The 23,818-nt window shown below is 41.8% G+C and overlaps 1 protein-coding gene and 1 long non-coding RNA gene across 2 annotated transcripts; both read left to right on the top strand.

Annotated features, from left to right (window-relative positions):
• Positions 1-7,270: 7,270 nt before the first annotated feature.
• Positions 7,271-14,199, top strand: LOC133543351 (zinc finger protein OZF-like). Its single transcript, XM_061887878.1, has 2 exons — positions 7,271-7,706; positions 11,127-14,199. Exons 1-2 carry the CDS (start codon positions 7,517-7,519, stop codon positions 12,302-12,304), a joined length of 1,368 nt encoding a protein of 455 aa, XP_061743862.1. The 5' UTR covers positions 7,271-7,516; the 3' UTR covers positions 12,305-14,199.
• A 7,439-nt stretch (positions 14,200-21,638) lies between these two features.
• Positions 21,639-23,500, top strand: LOC133543548 (uncharacterized). Its single transcript, XR_009804401.1, has 2 exons — positions 21,639-23,051; positions 23,128-23,500. It is a non-coding gene; the product is annotated as an uncharacterized LOC133543548 (long non-coding RNA).
• The last annotated feature ends 318 nt before the right edge of the window (positions 23,501-23,818 follow it).

Genomic DNA, 23,818 nt, shown 5'->3' with positions numbered 1-23,818 from the left:
ATTTGGTTAATATTCAGGTTACAATATATAAATGGAGTATTGTTGGCGTTTTTTGTATATTTTTTAGAGGGCTTTATGGGCGGGATAGTGTACTCACTAGCTTCATCATATTTTATGACTTAGCATTAAAAAAAAGGAAAACGTGAAGTGAATTATATTTATATAGCGTTTTTCTTTAGTGACTCAAAGCGTTTACATAGTGAAAACCCAATATCTAAGTTACATTTAAACCAGTGTGGGTGGCATTGGGAGCAGGTGGGTAAAGTGTCTTGACTAGGATGGCGGAAGCGGGGATCGAACCTGGAACCCTCAAGTTTCTGGCACGGCCACTCTACCAACCGAGATATACCGCCCCTTGTCTTCTTGTCTTACATAAGGATTGTGAATGATAAGCAAAAAATACAAAAATATGCAGTTTCGTTTTTTTTTTCTTTTTTGCTCAAACTTGTCAATGAACTTCAGTCCTAAACAAAAATTTCAAACATCTGATATATTTTTGAAGACATTTTGATCAGTTTATGTCACAGGTTTAAATTAATAAAGTAACTCTATCCATCCATCCATTTTCTTCCGCTTATCCGAGGTCGGGTCGCGGGGGCAGCAGCTTAAGCAGTGAAGCCCAGACTTCCCTCTCTTCAGCTTCTTCCGGGGGATCCCGAGGCGTTCCTAGGCCAGCCGGGAGACATAGCCTTCCCAACGTGTCCTGGGTGTTCCCACTGGCCTACTGCCGGTCGGATGTGCCCCAAACACCTCCCTCTGTGTTTGGGGTAGATTCCCTAACCACGTCATCTGGCTCTTCTCGATGTGGAGAAGCAGCGGCTTTAGAATGAGCTCCCCCCCCGGATGACAAAGCTTCTCACCCTAACTCATGTTATGCAAATGTTGGGGTTAGAGTGTCTGCCCTGAGATCGGTAGGTCGTGAGTTCAAACCCCGGCTCAGTCATACCAAAGACTATAAATGGGACCCATTACCTCCCCGCTTTACACTTAGCATCAAGGGTTTGGAATTGGGGGTTAAATCACCAACAACGATTCCCGGGCGCGGCCACCGCTGCTGCTCAGTGCTCCTCTCACCTCCCAGGGGGTGATCAAGGGTGATGGGTCAAATGCGGAGAATCATTTTGCCACACCTAGTGTGTGTGTGGGAGTGATTCAGATGTTATTAGACACATTTACTAGGATAATTCTGGAAAATCCCTTATCTGCTTATTGTGTTACCAGTGTTTTAGTGAGATTATATGGTCGTACCTGTACAACCTGAAAGTCGGAGGGGTGTGGCCACAAGTGTGGTGACCGCCAGTGTCCCAGAGAGAAGCCACCTTTCTCGACGAGGCCAAGGCAGCCGGGCTGAGATTCTTTATTTTTTTCCCTCCTCCACGGTGTAAGCATCTGACGGTCAGGGGCGGTCGGTGGGAGGAGGCAAGAGAGTCCGCAACTGCAGGAGGAACGACGCAAGCTCTCCGCTCATGTCTACGGTAAGAGCCGATTTATTACCACCATTTTCTCACCGAAACCTGCCGGTTGACATGTGGTAGGGAACCATGTTCGCTTGACCGCTCTGTTCCATAGTAAAGCTTCACCATCATCTTTCGGGAATGTAAACAAGGATACAAGGAAACACCGGCTGTGTTTGTGTTGCTAAAGGCAGCCGCAAGGACAGCTTCCCACCTACAGCGTTCTTCTTTGACGTCTCCTTTATTAATTGAACAAATTGCAAAAGATTCAGCAACACAGATGTCCGGAATACTGTGTAATTATGCGATTAAAGCAGACGACTTATAGCTGGGATCGGTGCTGGAAAAAAATGTCCGCTACAATCCGTGACGTCACGCGCACGCGTCATCATACCGTGACGTTTTCAACAGGATAATTCGCCCAAAATTTAAAATTGCAATTTAGTAAACTAAACCGGCCGTATTGGCTTGTTTTGCAATGTTAAGATTTCATCACTAATGTAAAAACTATCAGACTGCGTGGTCAGTAGTAGTGGGTTTCAGTAAGCCTTTAACTTAACTTATACAAATTGGCAACTGTAAGTTCAAAAAGCATAATAACAAGTACATACATTTGATTATTTACATTTGATTAATTACAATCCGGGGAGGTGGGATGTGGTGGGAGGAGGGTGTTTGGCCTTTGTCCACTCTGGGTTAATTAAGTCAGTGTTCTTCAACCACTGTGTCATGGCACAGACTCAGTCTGGTGTGCCGTGGGAGATTATCTAATTTCACCCATTTGGGTTAAAAATATTTTTTTGCAAACCAGTAATTATATTTTTCCAAGATGGCGGCGCCCGGACGGGTTGCAACATCGCGGAGCTCTTGCTAAAGATGGAACATTTGGCAGAAATACCGGACAATTCTGCAAACTTCATGGCTGGCTCACATCGTGGTCACTCCGTGATCACGTACGACCGCCAGACACTTCTGGATGTGGACATATCGGGCCGTTTTGGACTGATAGACGTGTGCTTGCTAGACGTGCTAACTAGCATGGGAATAATTCGGCGGCTACATCCAGCGGCCTGTGAAGCAGGGGAGTCTAGTAGCAGCGGGGGCCGTCTACGGAGCAGACGCCAGCGGTGTGATCGGAAACGTGGATGTCGAGCAGGGCTAAAAACAAAGCAAAAGGCTAATCCCCACAGAACACCACTTCCCTCCATCCTGAAGCCGGATTTAAATGGAAGATGCGAGACTACTGGTCTGGGTAAGGAGTCAGTTAAATTAGAACAAGTTTTTTCTGCTTTGAGTGTTTCAGAGTTGGACATGTGTTCTACCGAGGTGGCTAACTATGATGCGTGCAGTTTATCAAAGCAACAAACAAACAATCGGAAAATTCCCGTTACTGAGGTGGCTAACCATGATGCGTGCAGTTTATCAAAGCAACAATCAAAAAATCGGAAAATTCCCGTCGTATCAATTCCTAGATATGGTCGTAATTATACTAAATGCACTGGGCATAATAAACACAACATTATTAATATTGCTACTACGGATAATTTGATCAAAAATTCCCTAAAACAGCCCACTACCTATAATATAGGTTTTTTAAACATAAGATCATTGTCTCCCAAAACGTTGTTAGTTAATGATATTATCAGAGACAACAATCTTAACGTCATCGGTCTCAGCGAAACCTGGCTTAAACCAAACGACTTTTTTGCGCTAAATGAGGCATGTCCTCCTAACTTTACACATGCGCATATTGCCCATCCTCTTAAAAGGGGTGGGGGGGTCGCACTAATATACAACGAAAACTTTAACCTTAGTCCTAACATAAATAATAAATATAAATAGTTTGAGGTGTTTACTATGAGGTCTGTCACACCGCTGCCTCTACACCTGGCTATCTACCGCCCCCCAGGGCCCTGTTCGGACTTTATCAATGAATTCTCAGAGTTCGTTGCTGATCTAGACACACACGCCGATAATATAATCATAATGGGGGACTTTAATATCCATATGAATACCCCATCGGACCCACCGTGCGTAGCGCTCCAGACTATAATTGATAGCTGTGGTCTCACACAAATAATAAATGAACGCACGCATCGCAACGGTAATACGATAGACCTAGTGCTTGTCAGGGGTATCACCGTTTCCAAAGTTACGATACTCCCGTATACTAAAGTATTGTACGATCATTACCTTATAAAATTTTCGAGGTTCAGACGCATGTTCGTCAAACTAATAATAAAAATAACTGCTATAGCAGCCGCAACATTAATACGGCCACAACGACAACTCTTGCTGACCTACTGCCCTCGGTAATGGCACCATTCCCAAAATATGTGGGCTCTATTGATAACCTCACTAACAACTTTAACGACGCCCTTCGCGAAACCATTGATAACATAGCACCGCTAAAGTTAAAAAAGGCTCCAAAAAAGCGCACCCCGTGGTTTACAGAAGAAACTAGAGCTCAGAAATTATTATGTAGAAAGCTGGAACGTAAATGGCGCACGACTAAACTTGAGGTGCACCATCAAGCATGGAGTGATGGTTTAATAACTTATAAACGCATGCTTACCTTAGCTAAAGCTAAATATTACTCAAATCTCATCCACCGTACTAAAAACGATCCTACATTTTTGTTTAGTACGGTAGCATCGCTAACCCAACAAGGGACCCCTTCCAGTAGCTCCACCCACTCAGCTGATGACTTTGTGCAATTCTTTAGTAAGAAAATTGAAGTCATTAGAAAGGAGATTAAAGACAATGCGTCCCAGCTACAACGGGGTTCTATTAACACAGATACGATGATATATACGGCGGATACTGCCCTCCAAAATAGTTTCTCTCGTTTTGAGGAAATAACATTAGAGGAGTTCTTACAACGTGTAAATGGAATAAAACAAACAACATGTTTACTTGACCCTCTTCGGAAACTGATCAAGGAGCTCTTTGTATTATTAGGTCCATCAGTGCTAAATATTATAAACGTATCACTTTCCTCGGGCACTGTTCCCCTAGCATTCAAAAAAGCGGTTATTCATCCTCTTCTGAAAAGACCTAACCTCGATCCTGACCTCATGGTAAACTACCGACTGTTGTCTCACCTTCCCTTTATTTCAAAAATCCTCGAAAAAATTGTTGCGGAGCAGTTAAATGAACACTTAGTGTCTAACAATCTATGTGAAACCTTTCAATCCGGTTTCAGGGCAAATCACTCCACGGAGACAGCCCTCGCAAAAATGACTAATGATCTATTGCTAACGATGGATTCTGATGCGTCATCTATGTTGCTGCTCCTCGATCTTAGCGCTGCTTTCGATACTGTCGTTCATAATATTTTATTAGAACGTATCAAAACACGAATTGGTATGTCCGACTTAGCCCTGTCTTGGTTTAACTCTTATCTTACTGATAGGATGCAGTGTGTCTCCCATAACAATGTGACCTCGGACTACGTTAAGGTATTGTGTGGAGTTCCCCAGGGTTCGGTCCTTAGCCCTGCACTCCAGCATCTACATGCTGCCGCTAGGTGACATCATACGCAAATACGGTGTTAGCTTTCACTGTTATGCTGATGACACCCAACTCTACATGCCCCTAAAGCTGACCAACACGCCGGATTGTAGTCAGCTGGAGGCGTGTCTTAATGAAATTAAACAATGGATGTCCGCTAACTTTTTGCAACGCAACGCCCAAAAAACGGAAATGCTGATTATCGGTCCTGCTAGACACCGAACTCTATTTAATAATACAACTCTAACATTTGACAACCAAACAATTAAACAAGGTGACACGGTAAAGAATCTGGGTATTATCTTCGACCCAACTCTCTCCTTTGAGGCACACATTAAAAGCGTTACTAAAACGGCCTTCTTTCATCTCCGTAATATCGCTAAAATTCGCTCCATTCTGTCCACTAAAGACGCTGAGATCATTATCCATGCGTTTGTTACGTCTCGCCTCGATTACTGTAACGTATTATTTTCGGGTCTCCCCATGTCTAGCATTAAACAATTACAGTTGGTACAAAATGCGGCTGCTAGACTTTTGACAAGAACAAGAACGTTTGATCACATTACGCCTGTACTGGCTCACCTGCACTGGCTTCCTGTGCGCTTAAGATGTGACTTTAAGGTTTTACTACTTACGTATGAAATACTAAACGGTCTAGCTCCATCCTATCTTGCCGATTGTATTGTACCATATGTCCCGGCAAGAAATCTGCGTTCAAAGGACTCCGGCTTATTAGTGATTCCCAAAGCCCAAAAAAAGTCTGCGGGCTATAGAGCTTTTTCATTTCGGGCTCCAGTACTCTGGAATGCCCTCCCGGTAACAGTTCGAGATGCCACCTCAGTAGAAGACTTTAAGTCTCACCTTAAAACTCATTTGTATACTCTAGCCTTTAAATAGACTCCCTTATTAGACCAGTTGATCTGCCGTTTCTTTTCTTTTTCTCCTATGTCCCACTCTCCCTTGTGGAGGGGGTCCGGTCCGATCCGGTGGCCATGTACTACTTGCCTGTTTATCGGCTGGGGACATCTCTGCGCTGCTGATCCGCCTCCGCTTGGGATGGTTTCCTGCTGGCTCCGCTGTGAACGGGACTCTCGCTGCTGTGTTGGATCCGCTTTGGACTGGACTCTCGCGACTGTGTTGGATCCATTATGGATTGAACTTTCACAGTATCATGTTAGACCCTCTCGACATCCATTGCTTACCTCCTCTCCAAGGTTCTCGTAGTCATCATTGTCACCGACGTCCCACTGGGTCATTATTGTCACCGATGTCCCACTGGGTGTGAGTTTTCCTTGCCCTTATGTGGGCCTACCGAGGATGTCGTAGTGGTTTGTGCAGCCCTTTGAGACACTAGTGATTTAGGGCTATATAAGTAAACATTGATTGATTGATTGATATAGTCTGCAAATGAGGTGTTGTTGTTGCGTGGTCGGTGCTGTCTGAAGCTCGGCTGGTTAACCATGTAATACTCTTCCATATCAATAGGTGGCAGCAGATAGCTAATCAGAAACAGCGGGAGGCAGCGTGCAGGTAAAAAGGTGTCTTATAATTAAACCAAAAATAAGCAAAGGGCGAGTGCCCCTAAAAAAAGGCATTGAAGCTTAGGGAAGGCTATGAAGAACGAAACTAAGACTGAACTGGCTACAAAGTAAACAAAAACAGAACGCTGGACAACAGCAAAGACTGACTGTGGAGCAAAGATGGCGTCCAAAATGTACATCTGAACATGACATGACAATCAACAATGTCCCCACAAAAAAGGATAAAAACAATAAAATATTCTTGATTGCTAAAACAAAGTAGATGTGGGAAATATCGCTCAATGGAAGACATGAAACTGCTACAGGAAAATACCAAAAGAAGAGAAAAAGCCACCAAAATAGGAGCGCAAGACAATAAGTAAAACACTACACACATGAAAACAAAACAAGTCAAAATAAGTCGGGGTGTGATGTGACAGGTTGTGACAGTACACCTACTTTGAGACAAGAGCTATATTGATGCATGCTTGGTTATGCGTTAAAGTCATCCAACAATTGTGACGACGTATTACTGTCAACTGAGTTTTGTTTTTTGATGATTTCTGCTGGTGGTGTGTCTCCGGATTTTTTCAACGCAAAAAATGTGCCTCGGCTCAAAAAAGGTTGAAAAACACTGAATTAAGTAACATTGCACTTTTATTTTTGTACTGCGTTGTTGCAGCAGACACGCTTGTCAATACTACGATGCCACAGTCAGGGATCTCCAGTAGATGGCAGAATTATGACACTGTAGCCTGTGATCACTTCTAATTAGCAGCCGAAGAAAAACATGCGGAAGTTAGCGACATTACGAAACCGAAGCCAACGCGACTTATTGTATTGCTGCGCGTTTGCTTATTTCAGCACGCCTGTGCCACGTCTGTTAAAGAAACAAAACAAAAACGCATATTTGTGCTTTGAATAAAAGAACCAAACTGACGGCTAAAGTTGTTAAAATTGTCTTTTCAGTCCGCTTGTTGGCGAGCTGCGGCGGTTGCTAAGCGGGGAGCTAATGTGTTGGTGTTAAAAATGCGTAAAGTGAAACTACTGAGAGCCTTGATGGAGCAGCGACTAAATGCTGTCGTGGAAGAAATATTTGGACTTTTTGAAAGAACCATCGCCGAGTACGAGGAGGAACTTTCCAGGACAAAAGAGGAGAAAGAACGACAAGAACTACCGGACGCGGTTCTCCAACCTCCGGTTCGGTTACACAGAGCAGGTTTGTTTACCTTCTTTCTACCTTATCCAATTCGAACATTACAGTCCAGATAAGAACGATTTTTTTGTGCATTAGTTCGTTGTAGTGCAGGATAAAAGAGCAATAAGGTGCAGATATACAAACCCCGTTTCCACATGAGTTGGGAAATTGTGTTAGATGTAAATATAAACGGAATACAGTGATTTGCAAATCATTATCAACCCATGTTCAATTGAATGCACTACAAAGACAACATATTTGATGTTCAAACTCATTAAACTTTTTTTTTTTTGCAATTAATTGGAATTTCCTGGCTGCAACACGTACCAAAGTAGTTGGGAAAGGGCATGTTCACCACTGTGTTACATCACCTTTTCTTTTAACAACACTCAATAAACTTTTGGGAACTGAGGAGACTAATCGTTGAAGCTTTGAAAGTGGAATTCTTTACCATTCTTGCTTGATGTACTGCACAAGTTGTTCAGCAGTCCGTCTTGTCTTATTTTACGCTTCATAGTGCGCCACACATTTTTGATGGGAGACGTGTCTGGACTGCAGGCGGGCCAGGAAAGTAACCGCACTCTTTTACTATGAAACCAAGCTGTTGTAACACGTGGCTTGGCATTGTTTTGCTGAAATAAGCAGGGGCGTCCATGATAACGTTGCTTGGATGACAACATGTGTTGCTCCAAAACCTGTATGGACCATTCAGCCTTAATGGTGCCTTCACAGATGTGTAAGTTACCCATGCCTCGGGCACTAATACACGCCCATACCATCACAGATGCTGGCTCTTGAACTTTGCGCCTATAACAATCTGGATGGTTATTTTCCTCTTAGTTCCGGAGGACACCACGTCCACAGTTTCCAAATATCATTTGAAATGTGGACTCGTCAGACCACAGAACACTTTACCACTTTGCATCAGTCCATCTTAGATGAGCTCAGGCCCAGCGAAGCCGGCGGTGTTTCTGGGTATCGTTGATAAATGGCTTTGGCTTTGCATAGTAGAGTTTTAACTTGCACATTACAGATTTAGCGACAAACTGTAGTTACTGACAGTGGTTTTCTGAAGTGTTCCTGAGCCCATGTGGTAATATCCTTTACACACTGATGTCGCTTTTTGATGCAGTACCGCCTGAGGGAACGAAGGTCTGTTATATCATCGCTTACGTGCAGTGATTTCTCCAGATTCTCTGAACCTTTTGATGGTATTACAGACCATAGATAGTGAAATTCCTAAATTCCTTGCAATAGCCCCTTGAGAAATGTTGTTTTTAAACTGTTTGACAATTTTCTCACGCATTTGTTCACAAAGTGGTGACCGTTTCCCAATCCTTGTTTGTGAATGACTGAGCATTTGACGGAAGCTGCTTTTATACCCAATCATGACACCCACCTGTTCCCAATTAGCCTGCACACCTGTGGGATGTTCCATATAAGTGTTTGATGAGAATTCCTCAACTTTATCAGTATTTATTGCCACCTTTCCCAACTTCTTTGTCACGTTTTTCTGGCATCAAATTCTAAAGTTTATGATTATTTGCACAAAAAAAAAATGTTTATCAGTTTGAACATCAAATATGTTGTCTTTGTAGCATATTCAACTGAATATGGGTTGAAAATGAGTTGCAAATCATTGTATTCCGTTTATATTTACATCTAACACAATTTCCCAACTCATATGGAAACGAGGTTTGTAACATATATGTAATATTTACATATAGACTTAGACTTCCTTTAATTGTCATTCAAATTTGAACTTTACAGTACAGATAGGAACGAAATGTTTTTGCATTAGCTCGTTGTAGTACAGGATAAAAGAGCAATAAGGTGCAGATATAAATACATAGATTACCGTACAGATAAATATATTGCTCTTTTGCATATGCATCCACGTTTATAGATGTATGTTATATTGTCTTTATATTCCAGCCAGTTAATCAATTTTTGGGGGGGAATTAAGGGGATTATTATGATGCGTTCAAATGTCTTACGGGCTGAGGGAAGAAGCTTGCTGGATAATTTCTAATACACTTCTGCCTCGGAGACTTTGTGCATGTAAGTAATATGCAACTATACTTGTTGGATACTCGTTTATATTGACAAATGTTGTGTTTTGGACTGCAATAATGTTCAATTAAGGACACCTAAAGTCCTACTGAAACCACTACTACCGACCACGCAGTCTAATAGTTTATATATCAATGATGAAATATTAACATTGCAACACATGCCAATACGGCCTTTTTAATTTACTAAATTGCAATTTTAAATTTCACGCGAAGTATCCTGTTGAATACGTCAGTATGATGACGCGTGCGCGTGACGTCTCGGATTGTAGCGGACATTTTTTTCCAGCCCGATCCCAGCTATAAGTAGTCTGCTTTCATTGCATAATTACACAGTATTCTCGGCATCTGTGTTGCTGAATCTTTTGCAATTTGTTCAATAAAAAATGTAAACGTCAAAGAAGAAAGATGTAGGTGGGAAGCGGTGTATTGCAGCTGCCTTTAGCAACACAAACACAGCCGGTGTTTCCTTGTTTACATTCCCGAAGGTGAAGCTTTACTATGGAACAGAGCGGTCAAGCGAACATGGTTCCCGACCACATGTCAACCGGCAGGTTTCGGTGAGAAAATTATAGTAATAAGTCGGCTCTTACCGTAGACATGAGCGGAGAGCTTGCGTCGTTCCTCATGCACCTGTCAAAGAGGCAGCTGCGTGGCTTCCCTCAGAGACACTGGCGGTCACCACACCCGTGGCCACGCCCCTCCGACTTTCAGATACAACAGTATAATCTCACTACAACACTAGTAACACAATAAGCAGATATGGGATTTTCCAGAATTATCCTAGTAAATGTGTCTAATAACATCTGAATTGCTCCCACTGCCCTTTCTTTTTTTTCGTCTTATTCACTCTAACTTTCCTCATCCACAAATCTTTCATCCCCGCTCAAATTAATGGGGAAATCGTCGCTTTCTCGGTCCGAATCGCTCTCGCTGCTGGTGGCCATGATGGTAAACCGTGTGAGAATGTGAGGAGCTCCACAACTCGTGACGTCAAGCGCACATCGTCTGCTACTTCCGGTAAAGGCAAGGGTTTTTTACTAGCGACCAAAAGTTGAGAACTTTATCGTCGATGTTCTCTACTAAATCCTTTCAGCAAAAATATGGCAATATCGCGAAACGATCAAGTGGGACACATAGAATGGACCTGCTATGCCCGTTCAAATAAGAAAATCTCATTTCAGTAGGCCTTTAATACGTATGTCTATCCTGGGAGTCGGCAACCTGGAGCTTTTTAAAAAAATTTCAAAAGTGGAAAAAGATGGGGTTAGAAAATACATGTGTATATATAACAAATAATACAAAGCATGAATACAAACAAACATAATACAAAGCATATATTGACTTACATTGAATTGTTGTCCTGCAGGCATTCATCAGGTGTTGGTGGAGAGTGAAGACAAGATTGCTTACGAGCAGCAGGAGTGGATCTCCGGTGTTTGGCAGGGTGAGCCACAGCTCCCCTTCATTAAAAAGGAAGAGGAGGAACCGTGGGATCAGCTCCAAGGGCTGGAGGAGGCTGACATCACCAAGTTGACTAGCCGCCCTTTGGAGACTAAAGATGAAGACAGAGCTCAGTCCTCACAGCTTCATCACAGTCAAAGTGAGGAGAACAGAGGGTCGAAGCCTCTAACACAACACATGACAGCAGAAGACGGAGACAACCCAACGTCACTCTGTTCTGAGATTGATCTCAGTGATGAGGACAAACCTGTAGAGAGTAATAGGGACTCGAAAGGTGATATGGGACGTCCCGCTGACAAGAAACACTTTGACTGCTCGGAATGTGGGAAAACATTTGACCAAAAGGGAAATTTGACAATGCACATGAGAATACACACTGGAGAGAAACCCTTTGCTTGCTCCGTTTGCGCTAAAAGATTCTCCGTGAAGGCTAACTTGAAAAGGCACATGCTCGTACACACGGGGGAGAGACCCTTTTCTTGTTCATTATGCGCTAAAAGATTCCGAGATAAGTACGACATGACCGTACACATGAGGAAACACGCCGGAGGCGCTTTGACGTCCGGCTGCTCGAGTCTTCACATGACAACAGAGGATGACGGAGGGCACTGTGGAGGACCACAAGCGGACGGCAACTTTGCTCCGCTGTTGGGTTTGTACGAAATGATGTCACAATCTTCCGATACCGATCACAGCGACGACGCCCGAGACCCTTTGGACCCTAAAGCTGACACGAGACATCACATCGACAACAAAAACTACGACTGCCCCGAATGTGGGAAAAAGTTTTCCCAGAGGGGAAGTTTGACAGTGCACATGAGAATACACAGCGGTGAGAAACCTTTTACCTGCTCGGTTTGTTTGAAAAGTTTCTCGAGAAAAGAGAATATGATAATACACGCCAGATTGCACATGGAAGAGGATAAATATCCCTGCTCGCTTTGTCCTAAAAGATTCACTTGCAGACGGTCTGTGGAGACGCACATGAGGATACACACCGGGGAAAAACCGTTCAGTTGCAAAGTGTGCGATAAAAGGTTCATGTATAAGTTTCAGGTCACCAGACATAAGTGTGTAACATAAGACATTTTGACTTTTTACAGTATCCAAACTGTAATTTTGATCACACAGAGTATTTTAGTGGTGTTTCTCACTAAGTGTTGTGTAGTTTTTCGAGCTAATATAGTAATGGTTTGTTAATGTTCTCATTAATATTTCTGCATTTCATTTGGATTTTTATTGAAATGAGATAATTCAGGTTGAAGGTTCTGTGTGGAAATAGTATTATTGTCACAACTGAACTGTGAGATTGTAAGATGAACTGTAAGATTACTATTCAAGTTAAAGTACCACTGATAGTCACACACACTAGGTGTAGTGAAACTACTCTGCATTTGATCTGTCCCCTTTTTCCACCCCCTGGGAGGTGAGGGGAGCAGTGAGCAGCAGCAATGGCAGCGCTTGGGAATCATTTTGGTGATTTAACCCTCAATTCCAACCCTTGAGTGTCAAGCAGGGAGGTAATAGGTCCCATTTTTATAGTCAATGGTATGACTTAGCTGGATTTTGAAATCACGACCTACCAATCTCAGGGCGGAGACTGTAACCATAAAGCCACTGAGCAGGTCTATTCTTTGTGTTTAATCACGTGAACAAAGTGGTGGGCCACCAAACCGAAATGGCTACTGTGACAGTTTCTTGCTGTCGTCGTGCGGGTTCAATGGACCACCCAGGAAGGACATCTTTTTAGCAGGTTTGACTCTGGTTTGTTTTTCAATAAACAAGCTTTAGTGTAGGTCGGATCGCTTTTCAGCTGCTCCTTTCCACTGATCACTCACGGTCCGCTCTTTCATCCGCCGTCGTCGTCGTCCTCTTCAATGGCTCGCTCTCTGTCGCGCTCTTGTTCTTCATCTGCTCCTGCAGGCTCTCCAACACCTTCCTCTCGATCTCTCCTCCTTCTCCCCTTTTATACATCATCAGGAGAAATGTTAATAGTTTCTCGGTGTGTGAGCTACGCACCTGAATTTAAGAATGCGGCGGCGTCGCTCCCGGCACGCCCGCCTCTCCTCTCCGCCGCCTCCTTGCCGCCATCTTGGGCAGGGCTGCAGCGTGCCCTGCCCCGGCGTCGGACCGTTTGCTGCGCTTCTCCACAGCTACATTACAGCAAACTATCTTGAGTATGCAAGATGCCGAGATCTTAACTGCTAAAAGTGGATATGGGAAAAAAAGATTTGTCTCGTGATCTCAAGGATTATCCACCTACTCAGTGGCCTTGGTGTTAGAGTGTCCACCCTGTGATCGGTAGGTTGTGAGTTCAAACCCCAGCAGAGTCATACCAAAGACTATAAAATGGGACCCATTAGCCCCCCTGCTGGGCACTCATTATCAAGGGTTGGAATTGGGGGTTAAATCACCAAAAATGATTCCCAGGCGTGGCCGCCGGTGCTGCTCACTGCTCCCCTCACCTCCCAGGGGGTGATCAAGGGTGATGGGTCAAATGCAGAGAATAATTTCGCCACACCTAGTGTGTGTGTGACAATCATTGGTACTTTAACTTTTAACTTCATTATCCATTGGTCGCGTTCCCAGACATGTCAAAATATCTTTTGCTCCAGACGTCCCCTGACACAGGAAAACAGATAAAAACTTGAAAAAGCACGTAGGCCTACAACAACTTTGTGTCTGGCAGAGTAAAAGTAATTGGTATTTTGCTTAATTTTCATGGTTTACCTTTTGGTATTGTGAGGACGCCTCCTTGTAAACAAACTGCGAGTAGCTCTCTAGAGCCTTGATTCACTATTTTATTTTTCCATATGTCAACTGCTCATAAAGATAATCGGAGACACCACTGAATACCTGGCAGGTTGTGAAAGAAGACGGAGAGGCGATAGCAGCTCACTGTCACTGCTAAGTCTCGGCCATGTCGCCTTGATGAGTGTTTTTCTCTGTCTTTATCAAAATATAAGTATAGAACTCAGCGTTGTTTACGTGCTGGAAGCTTAATTTATGATTGCTGTCTTTGGTAAAAGCTTAACTGAACTTGTGCCTTACGAAATACTCGTCAATGCGTTTTAAGAATCTACACAAGGGGTCTCAAACTCAATTCATCTGTGTCCACTGGATGTGGAGTCTGGGTGAGGCCGGGCCGTAAGAAGATTTCTTAAAACAAATTTTGCATAACCCTCAGCATGTCTAGTTGTATAATGACGTTTCAAATCGTATCCTTTGTTCACCGCAACTTTCTCTGTGCAAATAAGACACGTCGGAGAATAATGTTATTTCCGCAATGTGTGTCGTTCCGCTTTTCCTCTCTACAGCAACACGGCAGTCGGCAGATAACCCGGATAGCATGCGCAAAAAAGTGACGGCTCTCGCAGTGTTATCCGGCGTTATATAGAAATATATGTAGTGTTCATCGTGTGAGGCAATGCAAATTAAACAATAAAAAAACAAATAACAGTTTGAATTGGTCCAGGTTATCGGGGACTGTTATTTCTGACGGACAGGTGTCGCGGTGTAACTGCAGCCAGGCACGTAAGAAAACCCTTGTCTCCTTAGCAACGTCTCTGTCGCTTTCACTCATTTGTCGCTTTTCCACTGATGCAGGGGCAGGCAACCCAGAACGTTGAAAGAGACATTTTGGACCCAAATAACACAACGCTGTCAAGTGCCATTCATATAAAACTTGCGGGCCGCGCTAACATTAAACTTTCATATTAAGGTGGGGGTCTGAGTCCCCTGATTTAGACTAAAGGTAAAACACAAAAAATATCAAGATAATGGGTAATACTGAACGTTAAAAGCATAGTACAGGCCAAAAGTTTGGAAACACCTTCTCCTCATTCAATGTGTTTTCTTTATTTTCATGACTATTTACATTGTAGATTGTCACTGAAGGCATCAAAACTATGAATGAACACATGTGGAGTTATGTACTTAACAAAAAAAGGTGAATTAACTGAAAACATGTTTTATATTCTATTTTCTTCAAAATGGCCACCCTTCGCTCTTGTATATTTAATAGTCGTGTGATGGGTGATGAGCCAAGGAGACGCCAAGAGAAATCGTCAAACAAAAAGCTTTGTTTTTTTCAACGAGCCTCCGACTAGAGCTGCAGCTCCAGGAGAAAAAGTGTGCCAAATTGATGGGGGCGGTATAACTCAGTTGCTAGAGTGGGCGTGCCAGCAACTTGAGGGTTCCAGGTTCGATCCCCGCTTGCGCCCTCCTAGTCACTGCCGTTGTGTCCTTGAGCAAGACACTTTACCCACCTGCTCCCGGTGCCACCCACACTGGTTTAAATGTAACTTAGATATTAGGTTTCACTATGTAAAAGCACTTTGAGTCACTAGAGAAAAGCGCTTTATAAATATAATTCACTTCACACTTCACTAAATCTCTTCATTCTGCTGTTCTGTCGGAACACTGTCCTTTAAATACCTTTCCTGTTGACCCCCTCTCCTTGTGGGTCTAATCTTGATGCCGAACAGTCTGGCCCGTATCTTTCCTTGTCATTATTCCTATGATTAGTTTAAGTCGGGGCAGCACGGTGGAAGAGGGGTTAGTGCGTCTGCCTCACAATACAAAGGTCCTGAGTAGTCCTAGGTTCAATCCCGGGCTCGGGATCTTTATGTGTGGAGTTTGCATGTCCTCCCCGTGACTCCGTGGGTTCCCTCCGGGTACTCCAGCTTCCTCCCACCTCCAAAAACATGCACCTGGGGATAGGTTGATTAGCAACACGAAATTGTGTGTGAATGTGAGTGTGAATGTTGTCTATCTGTGATGGCCCTGCGATGAGTCGGCGACTTGTCCAAGGTGTACCCCGCCTTCCGCTCGATTGTAGCTGAGATAGGCACCAGCGACCCCAAAGGGAATACGCGGTAGAAAAATGGATGGATGTATAGTTTTAAGTCTGGTGTCCTCCGACCCCTATACTCTGTCCTTATCTGTGGACCTTCTACCAGGTGTTGCTAATGTCTTTGATCTTCTTCCTGACACATACATTCTTACGGGATTCCCAATTTCCTGTGGACAGTCTTCAGTGCCGGTTATGAACCTTTGCACTTTGACCTTAGTAGAATGATATAATTAACCACAGTCTGATCACTTTATCGCACACTTTCGGCATTCTCTCGATGAGCTTCAAAAGGTAGGTCACCTGAAATGGTTTTCACTTCACAGGTGTGTTTGAAGCTCATCGAGAGAATGCCAGGAGTGTGCAAAAAAGTAATCAGAGCAAAGGGTGGCTATTTTGAAGAAACGGGAATATAAAACATGTTTTCAGTTTTTTCACCTTTTTTTGTTAAGTACATAACTCCACATGTGTTCATTCATAGTTTTGATGCCTTCGGTGACAATCTACAATGTAAATAGTCATGAAAATAAAGAAAACGCATTGAATGAGAAGAAGGTGTGTCCAAACTTTTGGCCTGTACTGTATATCAAACAAACTTTTAACAAATTGATCTCTGCTTGGTAAAATCCAACACTCGCCGGAATGCAGCTGAGATAGGCTCCAGCACAAGGGACGAGCGGTTAAAAAATGGATGGATGCGAGATGGTAGCATCGTGACGTCCTCTATGTTAACTACACCAAAACGGGGACGAGGAACAATGCGTAAGTTAGTGACATTACTAAGTGTACATTTGTGATGACTTTATGACACGTGCACTGTATGAGACACCGCATCAAAGCTCGTTGTCAACTGAGTAAACTTGTCAAAAGTACATGGAAAATGTTGTTCAGAGAGCTTTTAGGTCTTGCGTCTGTGACCTGCACAGGTTAACGCCGCCTGGCTGGTGATGGAGGAGCAAACTTAATGCTGCTGTTGAAGAACTCTTTGCAAGAACCACAGACAACGCACATTCTCGGACGAAAAGAGGAGAAAGAGCGACAGCAAGACTTACGGGGTGATGTTTCAAAGCTCAGGTTGTGTTAACACAGGGCAGGTGTTTTTGCAGCCTAATGGTGTGTTCACTGCTCTCTAGCATTCAAAATCTGTTGTGGTTGTGTCCCTTGTTGTCCCACAGACCTCCACAGGGTGTCAGTAAAGAGTGGGGATTTGGTCTGAGCATCGTGGGGCAAGAGGACCCTGTCCACTGATGGAGATACACTATATTGCCAAAAGTATTTGGCCACCTGCCTTGACTCACATATGAACCTGAAGTGCCAGGCCATTCCTAACCCACAGGGTCTAATATGATGTCGGTCCACCTTTTGCAGCTATTACAACTCTTCTGGAAAGGCTGTCCACAAGGTTACGGAGTGTGTTCGTAGGAATTTTCCACCATTCTTCCAAAAGTGCACTGGTGAGGTCACACACTGATGTTGGTCGAGAAGGCCTGGCTCTCAATCTCCGTTCTAATTCATCCCAAAGGGGTTTTATCGTGTTCAGGTCAGGACTCTGTGCCGGCCAGTCAAGTTCATCCACACCAGACTCTTGTCACCCATGTCTTTATGGACCTTGCTTTGTATACTGGTGCACAGTCGTGTTGGAAGTGAAAGAGGCCCGCTCCAAAAATGTTTTGGTATCCTGTGGCATTCCAAGTTCCATTCACTGGAACTAAGGGGTCAAGCCCAATTCCTGAAAAACTACCACAAACCATAATTCCTCCTCCACCAAACTTCCTACTCGGCACATTGCAGTTCGAAATGTATCGGGGCGGCATGGCGTAGTGGGTAGAGCGGCCGTGCCAGAAACCTGAGGGTTGCAGGTTCGCTCTGGACTCTAAAGCAGTGGAAACGCCTTCACTGGAGTGATGAATTACGCTTTTCCATCTGGCAATCTGATGGACGAGTCTGGGTTTGGAGTTTGCCAGGAAAAAGCTACATAATAATAATAATAATAATGGATTAGATTTATATCACGCTTTTCTATTACTAGATACTCAAAGCGCTCACAGAGAAGTGGGAACCCATCATTCATTCACACCTGGTGGTGGTGACATCCAAATCGCTGCCGTTGTGTCCTTGGGCAGGACACTTCACCCTTGCCCCCGGTGCCGCTCACACTGGTGAATGAATGATAGGCGGTGGTCGGAGGGGCCGTACACATATGTAGCTTACCACCACCAGGTGTGAATGAATGATGGGTTCCCACTTCTCTGTGAGCGCTTTGAGTATCTAGTAATAGAAAAGCGTGATATAAATCTAATCCATTATTATTATTATTATTATTATTATGTAGCTTTTTCCTGGCAAACTCCAAACCCAGACTCGTCCATCAGATTGCCAGATGGAAAAGCATAATTCATCACTCCAGTGAAGGCGTTTCCACTGCTTTAGAGTCCAGAGTAGACGTGCTTTACACCACTGCATCCCACACTTTGCATTGGACTTGGTGATGTATGGCTTAGATACAGCTGCTCGGCCATGTAAATCAATTCCATGAAGCTCTCTGCATACTGTACGTGGGCTAATTGGAAGGTCACATGAAGTTTGAAGCTCTGGAGCAACTGACTGTGCAGAAAGTCGGCGACCTCTTTGCACTATGCGCTTCAGCATCCGCTGACCACTCTGTCAGTTTACGTGGCTTACCACTTGGTGGCTGAGTTGCTGTTGTTCCCAAACTCTTCCATTTTCTTATAATAAAGCCGACAGTTGACTTTAGAATATTTAGGAGCGAGGACATTTCACGACTGGATTTGTTGCACAGGTGGCATCCTATGACAGTTGGAAATTACTGAGCTCCTAAGAGCGGCCCATTCTTTCACAAATGTCTGTAGAAAGTTTTCATTACTAAGTGCTTGATTTTATACACCTGTGGCCGGTCCAGGTGATTAGGACACCTAATTCTCATCATTTGGATGGATTGGCCAAACACTTTTGGCAATATAGTGTATATACAGTAACACCTCACGTACAAGCTCGTAACTCAAAACGTACAACGCCGCCTGTTTCATGGAAATGAAATGGATTTAATTTAATTTACTGCCAAAAATCGACAATTTTAACATGTAACATATGCCTTTTAAAAAAACAAACTTTTAGATGAGAAATATTGTTTCAAGAAGAGTACAATAGAATGTACTACAAACAAATACTGTAGTTTTATGTAATATTGTACATCAGGGGTCACCCCGTAAGGACCAGATGAGTAGCCCGCTGGCTTGTTCTAAAAATAGCTCAAATAGCAGCACTTACCAGTGAGCTACCTCTATTTTTTTTATTTGATTTATTTACTAGCAATCTGGTCTCGCTTTGCTCGACATTTTTAATTCTAAGAGAGACAAAACTCAAATAGAATTTGAAAATCCAAGAAAATATTTTAAAGACTTGGTATTCACTTGTTTAAATAAATTCATTTATTTTTTAACTTTGCTTCTTATAACTTTCAGAAAGACAATTTTAGAGAAAAAATACAACCTTAAAAATGATTTTAGGATTTTTAAACACATATACCTTTTTACCTTTTAAATTACTTCCTCTTCTTTCCTGACAATTTAAATCCATGCTCAAGTAAGTTTTTTTTTTATTGTAAATAAGAAATACGTTTTAATTTAATTCTCCATTTTAGCTTCTGTTTTTTCGACGAAGAATATTTGTGAAATATTTCTTCAAACTTATTATGATTAAAATAAAATAAAAATATTTTGGCAAATCTAGAAAATCTGTAGTATCAAATTTAAATCTTATTTCAAAATCTTTTGAATTTGTTTTAAAATATTTGTTCTGGAAAATCTAGAAGAAATAATGTTGTCTTTGTTAGAAATATGGCTTGGTCTAATTTGTTATATATTCTAACAAAGTGCAGATTGGATTTTAACCTATTTAAAACATGTCATCAAATTTCTAAAAATCTTAATCAGGAAAAATTACTAATGATGTTCCATAAATTATTTTTTCAAAAAGATTCGAATTTGCTAGTTTTTCTGTTCATTTTTTTTGGTTGAATTTTGAATTTTAAAGAGTCAAAATTGAAGATAAACTATGTTTCAAAATTTTATTTTTTTACTTTTTTTTGGTGTTTTCTCCTCTTTTAAACCGTTCAATTAAATGTTTTTTTCATCATTTATTCTCTACCAAAAAATTCCTCAAAAGGAAAAAAAAATGTACGACGGAATGACAGACAGAAATACCAATTTTTTATATATATACATAGATTTATTTATTAAAAGCAAATTGAGCAAATTGGCTATTTCTGGCAATTTATTTAAGTGTGTATCAAACTGGTAGCCCTTCGCATTAATCAGTACCCAAGAAGTAGCTCTTGGTTTCAAAAAGGTTGGTGACCCCTGATGTACATCAATGCAAAACCAACTTTTTTTTCCTATATTTGAGATCTGCATTCGTTCGGTAAATGTGAAATCAAACCATGGAGGCATTGCGGAGATATTTATAAAACATTCTTGCCTTCCTTCATACTTCCTCCAAAAGAGCCTTTTGGAATTGGCCCTTTTGTGACATTTTTCCAAGCGTGACGTCAACAGATATGGTAAAGTTTTACCCGAAGAGCTTTGCGCGAGTCCACCATTGTTGTCCGATATGTTCCTTCTTTCTCCCTATCATGTCTTGTTGTGGGGCAGACTGGCTCGTACATGCACATGCATCTTCCACTTTTGCCATTCGTAATACAATTACAAAGTGGCGTATAGTTTGAATTTATATCTGTTAGCAGACTCCATTTGGAAAACGCTAAAAACTACAACATGGATGACGGAGAGAGGACGCAGTCAAAGTGGAGGCACATAAATAAGACCACCCGCAAAACAACGCATCCTGAAGAGATGGTCTGTAAAATATATGAAAAATTAAAAATAACCCAATAATATAGTATTTTATATTTTAATGAAATACAATCACTTAGTTCCCTCACAATTTCAAAAATATATTTGTTCTTGATTGGTCAGCCATGTGATGCTGCGTTTTAACACCTGTACAAACCTGGGGCCCAAAACGGACAATGATATGTTCATTATGTGATATAATTGTTCAGGTGGATGGTTAGTGGTCTGAATAGGCTATAAACAAACTACACACACTCTCTCTTAAAAACTCTTTCGATCCTATTGACTCCCGTTATAACGGCTATGTTTTTAACAGACTATAATCCTGGTGTATCACTTTGCTCTTTCCATGAAAACAGAACTAATTGCATTTTTGTCAATTGAAAAACGAGAGCATTTTGTTTTTATGTAATTGCGCTTCTTTACCAACAGATGTCGCCAGAAAACTATGCGCATAAGTGTCAGCGCTTTGATTAAAGTACAAATGCTAATTGCCTTTAAACCACTGAAATGAAATAATATATATATATTAAATTATATATATTATATATATATATATATATATATATATATATATATATATACACACACATATATATGTACATGCACATATATATAATGTATATATATACACACATATGTATATATATATAAAAATATACAATGTATATATAAACACATATATGTTGGTATACATATATATATATGTATATATATATAGACATGTATATATGTAAGTATATATGTGTACATGTATATAATCATGTATATTTGTGTATATGTATGTATATACGTGTGTATATGTATGTATATATATGTGTGTGTGTGTATGTATATATATATGTATACATATATGTGTATACCTGTGTATATGTATGTATATATATATGTATGTGTATATGTATGTATATATATATATATATATTATATGTTTTTGTATATGTATTATATCCATCCATCCATCCATCCATTTCCTACCGCTTATTCCCTTTCGGGGTCGCGGGGGGCGAAAGGCGGGGTACACCCTGGACAAGTCGCCACCTCATCGCAGGGCCAACACAGATAGACAACATTCACACTCACATTCACACACTAGGGCCAATTTAGTGTTGCCAATCAACCTATCCCCAGGTGCATGTCTTTGAAAGTGGGGGGAAGCCGGAGTACCCGGAGGGAACCCACGCATTCACGGGGAGAACATGCAAACTCCACACAGAAAGATCCCGATCCTGGATTTGAACCCAGGACTGCAGGATCTTCGTATTGTGAGGCAGACGCACTAACCCCTCTGCCACCGTGAAGCCCTGTGAATATGTATTATATCTCTATATTATTATATATTCATATATGTATGTATATCCATATTATTAACATGTATGTGTATATGTATATCTATAGTATCACTGTTTATATAAAATATAAATGAGCACAAATGAGTCCTGCTTTCCCTTTTATTCAAAAAGTAGAGCTGTAAAAATAATATATTTTTGTCTGCTGCATCAAAATTAATGTCATGAATTATATCCAATTTAAGACTGTCTATGCCCAACCACAAATATTCCACTATGCATTCTATCTTTCAAAATATTGCATATTTTGCATTTTCCCATGATAAAATAAAACAGTTGGTATTTTTCAATCAATCAATCAATCAATCAATGTTTATTTATATAGCCCCAAATCACAAATGTCTCAGAGGACTGCACAAATCATTACGACTACAACATCCTCGGAAGAACCCACAAAAGGGCATAAAATGGTCATAAAACATAAAAAAAACACAAGAAATTATTAAAAACGGTATATTAGTAGATAGATCTGAAGTTGTTCGAATATTTCAAGCGTTGAAAGTAGATATTAAATGTATTGGTGACTTGTGACACTTTTGTGAGCTCTTTTGGTCCTAAGAAAAGTGTATATAGTTTATCTTAATCTTGCACAATGTTTAAGCAGGAAAGGGAGAGGTGCAGGGTTATGGACACACACACACACACACACACACACACACGAAACCCTTTGCACTGCAGGAACTTTTGCCTGTTTCAACCTGCAGGAAATTACTTTCCTGGTCAAGACTGAGTTCTGTCTGAAACAGACAGCTATTGAGGTGAGTAACAAAATAACAGTGTGGCTAGTCATAATTCATATTTGTTTAATCTGTTCTTGTGTGTTTATCATTTCAGGCTGAATGAGGAGCTGGACAGACCCTCTGAGTCCCATCATGTTTCCATGGGGGCTCATGCTCTGCGTTACAATGAACCACAGCTCCCCCGTGGGGGCAGCATTCGTGCATCCCCCAGACATTGACTGTACCAAGACACAGTGAACCTGCTCCTCACTTGTGCTGACACATTTTCAATGGATACTAAAGGCCTACTGAAATGAGATTTTCTTATTTAAACGGGGATAGCAGGTCCATTCTATGTGTCATACTTGATCATTTCGCAATATTGCCATATTTTTGCTGAAACGACTTAGTAGAGAACATTGACGATAAAGTTCGCAACTTTTGGTCGCTAATAAAAAAGCCTTGCCTGTAGCGGAAGTAGCAGACGATGTGCGCGTGACGTCACGGGTTGTGGAGCTCCTCACATTGTTTACAATCATGGCCACCTGCAGCGAGAGCGATTCGGACCGAGAAAGCGACGATTTCCCCATTAATTTGAGCGAGGATGATAGATTTGTGGATGTGGAAAAGAGAGTGAAGGACTAGAAAAAAAAAGACGAGGGCAGTGGGAGCAATTCAGATGTTATTAGACACATTTACTAGGATAATTCTGGAAAATCCCTTATCTGCTTATTGTGTAACTAGCGTTTCAGTGAGATTATATGGTCGTACCTGAAAGTCGGAAGGGTGTGGCCACGGGTGTGGTG

Source organism: Nerophis ophidion, linkage group LG26, assembly GCF_033978795.1.
Source record: "Nerophis ophidion isolate RoL-2023_Sa linkage group LG26, RoL_Noph_v1.0, whole genome shotgun sequence".
NCBI classification, from domain to species: Eukaryota; Metazoa; Chordata; class Actinopteri; order Syngnathiformes; family Syngnathidae; genus Nerophis; species Nerophis ophidion.
Note: the sequence above shows the minus strand (reverse complement) of the source record. Positions and strands in the feature narration are given on the sequence as shown.

Coding starts and splice junctions, on each gene's coding strand:
- LOC133543351 (XM_061887878.1), top strand. CDS start 7,517: ATGCGTAAAGTGAAACTACTGAGAGCCTTGATGGAGCAGCGACTAAAT. Junction 7,707..11,126: donor GGTTCGGTTACACAGAGCAG/GTTTGTTTACCT, acceptor GTTGTCCTGCAG/GCATTCATCAGGTGTTGGTG.